This window comes from Tubulanus polymorphus, chromosome 1 (assembly GCF_964204645.1).
Source record: "Tubulanus polymorphus chromosome 1, tnTubPoly1.2, whole genome shotgun sequence".
Lineage (NCBI taxonomy): Eukaryota > Metazoa > Nemertea > Palaeonemertea > Tubulaniformes > Tubulanidae > Tubulanus > Tubulanus polymorphus.
The window spans coordinates 7,397,201-7,406,484 of NC_134025.1; the positions used below are offsets into that span (position 1 = coordinate 7,397,201).

The 9,284-nt window shown below is 35.4% G+C and overlaps 1 protein-coding gene across 1 annotated transcript; it reads right to left on the reverse strand.

The window, feature by feature from the left end:
• Positions 1-607: 607 nt before the first annotated feature.
• On the reverse strand, positions 608-9,221 carry LOC141915262 (outer dynein arm-docking complex subunit 2-like). The gene is made up of 20 exons (XM_074806729.1): positions 9,123-9,221; positions 8,696-8,926; positions 8,437-8,606; positions 8,129-8,354; positions 7,938-8,047; positions 7,701-7,843; positions 7,461-7,580; positions 6,973-7,190; positions 6,729-6,836; positions 6,197-6,335; positions 5,940-6,086; positions 5,607-5,816; positions 5,236-5,472; positions 4,994-5,104; positions 4,701-4,916; positions 4,426-4,607; positions 4,171-4,285; positions 3,889-4,077; positions 1,142-1,363; positions 608-987 (listed from the first exon to the last, which is right to left on the reverse strand). Exons 2-20 carry the CDS (start codon positions 8,920-8,922, stop codon positions 874-876), a joined length of 3,204 nt encoding a protein of 1,067 aa, XP_074662830.1. The 5' UTR covers positions 8,923-8,926; positions 9,123-9,221; the 3' UTR covers positions 608-873.
• Between the last annotated feature and the right edge of the window lie 63 nt (positions 9,222-9,284).

Consider the following 9,284-nt stretch of genomic DNA (forward strand, 5'->3'; position numbering starts at 1 on the left):
GAAGAAATGGGCTGGGTTAATCATGTCATATGCTTACATACATACATCAACCATTTTCATGTCCTATGTTAGGCAGAGTTAGGCAGAATTGAGAGGTCATTTATCGACACAACTGCAAATTGTATGTTTTGTCAACTAATTAACAGCCTCTGACAAAGTACTATGTATGTTCTACAAATATAACTAGAAATTTATACTGGTTTACTCCAAATCTAGATGTATAGTGTTTTTATAAGCAGAAACTTCAAATCAGATCATCGGGTTTTAATGAAAAGCTCCATGATGAGTGTGTAAATATAGCACTTTGGAGTGAAGTGATCTTCAAATGTAGGTTTAAAACTGAGGACACTCAATATATATGTCTCTAGTACTAAATGTACTATCAAATACTTCATAAATGTACACGTACTATCAGGTTGAAGGTAACCATTGGTAAAATATATATTTAGAAATGACAATTATATGGCACATCGCTCCACTGAATGACAGCTGACACCACCTGATCCACCACCTACGCTCCATTAGTCAACTGGAACTTTCCACAAACAGCAACTAAAAAACCCACCAAACGCCAACTGATCTAACTAGAAATAAATAAAACCGGTAATTGTTCGTACATTTAGTTTATTTCAGAACGAATGATTACAAATTGTTGTATTCTGCTACAAACGAATCATGATTTTGATATAAACAGTGGCAGCGATGGAGACAAATAAAAAATAACGACATAACAATCAACATTGTCTCGTAGGTTATATTTCTGAATCAATCATTATTAGGCTCTTAAAAATATTTGCAGTGTCTTTTAAATCTTGCAAATTATCATCATCACAATGATATCATGGACGGAATTTTTTGGACATTTGCATTTGTTTATCCACTTTTCGCTTTCTCATTGGCCAGCGCCAATCTCCTGATATTTCCAATACAACCGGCTGCCGCTACTTGTAAGACTTCATCCTGTGAACCGACCATACCCAATAATGGCTGCAATAGATAATAAAAACTTTATGTTACAAAACGAACTAACCTTCGATTGCTAAGTACGTGAGAAGCAATACAATCCTGGAATCACTGAGCACAATTGAAATACCATTAACACTGATTTCATAAAAAGCAAACAGTATGAATATATAATTACCGAGACGACCGCAGATTCATGCATTGTAATACAATTATCAGGATCTTTAGACAGTTGAAACAGGGCGGTGGCAGTAGATCGATGGACGTTCTCATCTTTCGATTTTAGATATTTCACTAACGGAGCTACAGCGCCTTCACGACCGAATGCTACACGATTGTTACCCCAGCTACAACATCGTGCGATCGCTGCGGCCAAATGACGTCTCAATCGGTCATCATTCTGAAAATATATAACCCATAAAATTATAAACATGTACAAGAAATAGCGTTGATACCTGCTTATGCTTAGTGATTTAGGAATATTGTTGTGTGTACTTTGTTCACCTATTGTGTTTGTGTAGATGTACTTTTTATATTGTTGTTCATTGTGAAATGCTGAATTTTGAAATGTTTTGAGGCTCAATAAATTTTATCTGATCTAACGAAACAAAGTCTAATTTCCTAGTAGAATACAAAGAAAAAAGTTGATTAACATATGTATTAGATAATGAAATGATAAAATACTGATATACAATGTATTGGGATTGGGGTCTTGACTTACACAATTCATGTGTAAGACCCCACATTAATTTTTGAACGAGCCAATACCGCTAATTATTGTGCAGGATGGCTATGGTCTTAATTAGCCCCAGAGCCTTCGAATTGCATCCATAATTTCTTCGCTTAGGTGAGCCTGGCCAATAGCAAATTGCTTCCGCAGGCCCTGCTATACTCTATATTTTCAAATACACATTTGATCAAGATTCAACGGGGTGATCATATAAAATCAATAGATCAATAACATCACAAGACTGTGTTGGAACACATCACTGCTTCACTACACCAGCGATCGGAACTGACTCTCAGTTGAACAGCTGTGGCTACGACTGAATACCCTTTGAATATGTACAGTAGAAAGATCGATTGAACTCATGCAAACCATAATACTAATTAATCATCTGTAAAATCGGATGATTATCGATTGTGAAATATCCAATAACTCGGCATGATGTCGCGTGAGTTTCACTGGACAGGTTTTTCCTACTCAAATCGAGGAAAAAATCTGTTTCTAAATCACTAATCATCTAATTCATTATACTAATACAGTGTATTCTAATCCCTAAAGCCCTCCCACCTGCAGAGTATTTAAATTCTATGTTTATAAAAATCTTATGGCTAAATGCCAGGGCATACTTTGACATAGGCCTTACTGGTCTTAAATTTCAGGGACACTTAAGAGAAAACATTCATTTGACGAATGAGTTGGAATGTATTTCATCGATTTGAATTCAATCAAAATCCATATACAGCTTGAATGTAAATAATGATAAAAGCTGCACAAACCATGTAGGCATCTATCAGGTGAAAAAAATGTGGAGTGTGAGTCATGATACATGTATGGTCATTTATATAAATTCAATAAAACACTTGGTATCTGGAAGTGAATTAATTCCTTATATACATTAGTGATAGAAACCAGGAAATGAATCACACAAATAATTGTATAGTTTCACTACATATGGATGAGAGTTATAAATTAACAGCTGAAATAAATACGGGATGTATGTGAATATTGTTATCAGGCCTAAGCTTACCCGATTAAGGCATACTTCCCTTTACTATTTAATCAAATTTCAATATTTATAACTACTATTATAGGCCTACATAATCATACAGTCAACCCGCGATATACCGCCATACTCTCTATACTGCCAAAATTGTTCTACACCGATGTGGGCGATATATCGGGGGTTGACTGTATATACCATAAGCCTAATTCAAAATATTGGATTTGATGTGTGCGGCAGACCATATAATGAAATATGAAAATTTGAAATGTTCATGGTTGTAAGCTGACCTCAGTTGTTTATGGGCAGCTGCTATTTCATGTAATATGAAATTTATTTATTTTACTAGATGGTGTTATGGCCATAAATTTGTAAGATAAAGTTTCAGAATATCAGGGTCCAGTTGCTAAGTCATAGCTTAAATTCAATACCATTCCAAGACCAAATTAGCCATATAGCCAAGCTAACAACCTAAGATTGAAGACGACTTTTGGAAGTCACAACTGTGCAACCGGGCCATGAATGTACATAATAAACACCTCTGCGTCACAATCTTGATTTCTTAATGATATTTGTGTTAAAAGCTTAATGGTAAATATCTCCCAGTGTATATGCAGTTTGTATGTGGTATGAACACAGCTGTGTAATATATCGACATTTTCAAAGCAGAATTAACTAATACACAACAGCAGTAATAAAACGGTACGGAGTAAATCGATCATACACTTGTTGCATGGAAATGATATGAAATTGATGACGGTACCAGCATCACAATTATAGATATAGGAGAATGACCCATCTATGCGCATTATACACATTCTTGTATTTTCATTTTTCCTGGGACATAAATTGTATTTACTCAATTACAGTATCGTTTGTTTGATAGGGATAGCGTAATTACAATTAGTTCCTGTTTTTCTCTTTTTGTTTTGACACTGTCTGGCAATGTTCATGAGAAATCAGATAATATAGTGACAAATATATAGTTCAAAATGACCTAGGCATTCACATGGAACACTACCAGTATGAACATACTCGACATATGTTACCCGATGAATCATAGTCCCATCTGGTTATCGAATATGATACATCATTACTTTAATTCACACCTAACAACAAGTAGAGTTGATTCCAATTAGCTCTTCGATTTGTAACAGTATTACAAATACGTATCATAATCTACTACATTCAAACTTACTGTATTCGTTAATTTTGCGAGCATCGGAACTACACCGTGATCGGTAATAACAGCTAAATTTTCTTCATCTTTGGCAATATTTGCGATAGCAGCGCATACGCTGGCCAATACCTCTTTTTCCTCAGATTTTAATAAACTAACTATGAGCTCTAAGCCACCAACAAATGAACGAACCATTTCGCCAGCATCCTTAAATATCCAAAATTAAACAAAATTATGTTAAGTCTATGCAAAATAATACTTTAGATGTGAAAGTACTCAGCACATAAAAGTTTCACACACCTTTGCATTTTCAATACATGGACAAATAGCCCATGCTGCACTGGCTTGCACCTCAGAGTTTTGATTTTTTAAGAGCGACCATAATAACCGCACTCCATCCAACCGGTCTATAATCCTAAATGATTTGAAATGAAACTATGTCATTTTCAAGTGAACTGAATAGATATGCTAGAAATCTTTTACTATGAAAGTGACTACAGTAATAGTCTCTCAACAACATTATTTGATAATGATGTTCTAATAAACAAAGCCTACGTCATATTGTCTGTTTCTTCAGCACACTGTCCAACCGCCCGGGTGACATTGACTAACAAAGCCTGATTCGTTCCAGTGAGAAGATTGACTAATGGTGGAATGCCACCCGATTTCCGTATTGACGTTCTATTTTGAGGATCAACTGCGCATTCTCCTAACGCGCCAACCACATTTACCAACACCTAAAATTTTTCGCAAATAATAAGAAAATGATAATGTAGTAATGATAGAGGATTTTATATAATGAGGTATTCATGAATTCAAATGTTTTTTACCTCTTCAGGCTGATCGTTCAACAATGCAACTAATTGATCTATAGCTTTCAGTTCTTGAAACCGTTCTACGTTCTTTGGACTAATTGCACATTTCCAAATTGCCCCAGTTGCTGCTGCTAACAGTTCTTTGTTTTCTGTGTTACTCAATAACTTCACTAATGGGTCGAGTCCGCCATACTGTCGGACAAGGTCACGGGTTTCTTGGTCCTCAGCGCACTGAAAATAGATACCACATCCAATAAAAAAAGGCATAGTTAGCCTATACATATAAAAAGTATTTCGAAAATCTTTACTTTGAAAATTGCACTTGCACAATGCATCTGCAATTCTTGATTATCGCATTGCAAATTCTTGACAAGATCTTCAATCATTCCTTCAGTTCTAATAGCTAATCTATAACTTGGCTGAAAATAGGAAGACAGAAATATTTAATGCACTAAATTAGGTATCATGAATTAATTACAGATAACACGAATATTTTAATGATTCACAATACTAACATAGCGCTACTCTGGTATTTGAAAAGATTTCTTACCTCTGATGCACATTCTTGTAGAGTTCCAACAACTGGTATAAGCATATCTGCGTGTGATGATTTCAGTAATCTAGCCAGTAATGGTATAGCTCCTGCTTGTCGCATCGCTTGCTTATTTTTCGTACTCTTTGAGCAGCTCCACAATGCCAGTGCTCCTGATCTGGCTACCTCAATATCTTTCTCAATTTCAGGCGTCTTCGTTGCAGAAGTAAGTGGTGCACAGTCCAATAATCCAACCTTTAATTTGAGAAAAAAAAATTACAGGATTTATAAATCACATCCTATACAAACGTAAGTTTCTATAGCTAATCGAACACGACTATCTTGGTGAAATCAGAAAATTTTTCCTTATAGGAGATTTCAAATCGTACCAATTTCTTTATCCCACCATGTTGACGAACTGTTCTTCGGGCGCGACGGAATTTGGCCACATTCGCGATAGTTTCAGCGGCTAAACACTTCAAATCTTTGTTCGGGTCACGCAGAATAGCAACCATCGTTTGCAATCCGCCCAGATCGGCGATTGCCTTACGTATTTGTGTATTACGTGAAATTTCTCGTAAGATTTTCAATGATCCAATCTGTCAAACAATTATGATATACATTTAAGGTCTACATACATACCACATTTTGTTTTGATTTCTAAACTGCGATATTGATATAGGTTTTTAAAATTGCTTATTGACTGCTGTATGTAGACCTACCTTGCATTTGATTTCTTCAGTTTCTAATAAATTGATGAGAACTTCTAGACCACCAACATCACGAATTGCCAACTGACAAGTTTCCTGGGCCAGGTTGAAATCTCTCATTGAGCACAGGGCAATAATTGTAGCGGTTTGATTACCTCCCTATAAAAAGCATGTTCAACTGAATCAATAATTCACATTTGACATTCATAGATTAAATAACAAAGATCAATTCATTTTCGGTATGCTGATGCCAGCATGGTGTAGGATACCTTAAGATATTTTACTAGTTTCTGGATTTGCCAGTACTCAGAGGGAAGGTCAGCATTTACTTCATGCCTACGATCAGCTGCCTCTTCTTCTTCCTCACTTTCAGTTGAACTCTCACTAAAATATTCCTCATCACGATATCTACAAAAGGCATACGTATAATTGTATCACATTCATCATTAGCCGGAAGGCCTATAGGCCTAGGTTACGCATTGCATATTAACCACAAACCTATATTTTGGGTTTTCATCAGGAAGCAGGTAAGGTCTCAAAAGAGAAACCTGAGCCATCTTAGATTTGGTTTTTTCAGAACTGAGTTACTAAGAATACACCGCCATGGTTACACACTTAGCAATCTCCATTCAACATCTCTATGGCTACAACCAGCCATCGAAAAAATAGCCTAAAATTGGCTGAACTAAACTGAAGCCATTAATTAGCCTATAATTCATATCCTACATGCATTGTGAAACCTGAGCATCACTTCATTGCTTCAGACTCTATATCAACATGGAAACTTGAAAGACAACTCACTTGTAGGTCTGACGCTTTTGCATTGATGGACTTCCAGATTTCTTCTTTTCTCTATCACGTTTTTCTTTCTCACGGTTTTTCTTTTCCTTTTCTTTCTTTTCTTCCTCTCTAAAAGATTAATTTCGTATAGCCTATCACACTTTACTGAGGTTAACATCTTTCAGAACTATGCTAAAAATTTTCTATATGCTTTATAGGCTATGCCATTTCTTTGATAGGCCTAAAATAGACTTGAATAACTTACTCTTTTCTGTGTTCATCCAAACCAAGATTTTTCCATTTCAATGAAGGTTCCAATTTCTTCTGTTTCTGCTCTTTTTTCTTGTCCTGTTTCTTGTCATCTTTGTCCTTTCCATGGTGCCTGGATACCTGTGTTTCATGCCTTTCCATCTTTTCAGAATGTCGGTCTTCCTGAATATCACCAGATGTGTCTTCTCTGTAATCTTGATGAAGAGCAAAATCCTAAAAGCAAATAAATAGATGAATACATTAAAATATAAATGTATTCTAAAATGCACATGTTGTCTTAAGATGAATCAGGCCTGTGAGCTTTTGAGCCTTTATACTATAAAAAGGCTCTGAAAACATGGAAAGCACTAACTTCTCTTTCAGAAAATAGCTGCAAATGTTCAAACAATAATGCAGTAAGTTGGTTACTATGGCAGCTAATGATAGGCAACAGCAGCCAAGAAACATTTAGCCTAACTATTGCAATCAAATCTTAATTCCCACCTGCTTGTCAATCATTTCTGAGAATTTTGGACTCTTTGTTTTCAGCAGGGCAACTAAATCTTTGTGCACTACATCATCAACACGATCAAAATCTAAATCAGCCTTGTCTTTGTCCCATCCCTGAAATAGATAGAAAGTACATCAAAATTTAATAAAAATTTGAAATCAAATAAAATTTGATTCAGGAAAATTTCTATTGAAGATTAATACTAAGCTTGAGGTTTTTTTTATGATACATACTTTGATTTCATAATAACCATTAGTACTAGGAGTAATATACAACACATCAGTATCAAAGGGCTTCACTTCCAAGTAGCAGATATCTCCATAAACTTGTCGCCATGGAGGTGCACGACAGCCATTTGAAAACACGAATGTATAAACTGAAAATTTAATGGTAGTTTTATATAAACTATGACAATGTTCTATACTCATATGAGATGACTTATCTATGCTAAATTGCAATGAAATCTTTACCTCCAGCATAATCAATATATTCCAAAACATGTTTGTCTTCATCATCACCAGAAAAATGTTGCAATAGAGCCACTTCACTGTTCACAGCAGATGGCGCAAGCCTTACCTCCCTGAAAACAATTAAAATGGTTTCTTCGTGACTTTACTTAAGATTAATAAATTTGTTTGGCTTCAGCTAAAGTTTTCATTACCTAGAAATTTGTACAATCGATTCTTGCAACAGACGACTATCGAAATGTAGTATAGTGAGAAGCAAGTGAAAAGCAGCTTTCTTCTCTTCAACTGTTGCATTATCTTCCTCCTCCGAAGGCTGTGCTTTCAAGATTTCTTCGGCAAATCGGTACGCTGAATTATCCTCTTGAGAATCTGTTGTCGCAAATCGATCGCCCAACATTTTTGCAGTAGGATCCGAATTTGCTACAAATAAGAAAATTCCAATCATTAATTTCTAACCTTCTTCTGTTGTGAGTTACTTTTTCAAACTCTTAATTTCAGCTACCTTCTAGACAGGCTCTTGTCTCTTGCAGTTTCTTATCATTGGCAATTCGCACAACTTTTTGAAGTTCTTCCCAACAGTGAACTTCAATTGCATATTTTCCACTTTTCTTTTTCAGTGACAGAAGTGGAATATTGTCTTTGGTTTTAGCTTCACTGACAACAGCATCACCACTAAAATGATTCAATTTAAATTGTTTTTCGTATCCTATTTCTATTCTTTTAACAAAAACCATACGAAATTTAATACATGAACAACTTACTCAATAGTATACCCATTCGAAAATTCACCAGGGGTAAGAGATGAATTCCATGTCAGAGGTGTCTTGAAAACCAATTGTGACTCTTCGGGATATTTCGATGAAAATTGCTCCACAAAATCAATAATTCTGTTTAATATAGCTTCATTCAGAGGTGTGAATTCTAGTTTACCCCCAGACCCATCACGGGCTGATGTCCATTGGGCAGCTCTTTTCAATGTCTGACCCATTGTGCTGAAAAAAATATGATCTATGTGAAAATGATAGTTTAGAAAATATATTTCGACCGTCTATCATTAGAAATCAAACAGTCTGGCCTACTCGTTGTTGAGATTTTCTTGTCCCCAAATGCTTGTCATAGGCAATCAATACTTGATATTCATACATAGTAATTAAGTTAATTGAGAAAAAGATACAGATTATGACATACCTTCTGGTCTTGTGGTTATTTACTTATGTGTATTGTAGATTGTCAAAAACCAATTAGCAGACAGCTGGTAGTTGATATAATAACCTAGGCAACGCTAATTGGTTCCGAAGCGCCCTCTAACTATTCAACTATTTTCATTATCAAAAATAATTCAGCATTATC

Excerpts from the sequence above, each read along its gene's own strand:
- LOC141915262 (XM_074806729.1), bottom strand. The coding sequence starts at position 8,922 with ATGGGTCAGACATTGAAAAGAGCTGCCCAATGGACATCAGCCCGTGAT. Across the intron at positions 4,917-4,993 it reads GTGCAAGTGCAATTTTCAAA|TGCGCTGAGGACCAAGAAAC; the intron begins GTAAAGATTTTC and ends ATCTATTTTCAG. Across the intron at positions 1,364-3,888 it reads TCGCAAAATTAACGAATACA|AATGATGACCGATTGAGACG; the intron begins GTAAGTTTGAAT and ends ATATATTTTCAG.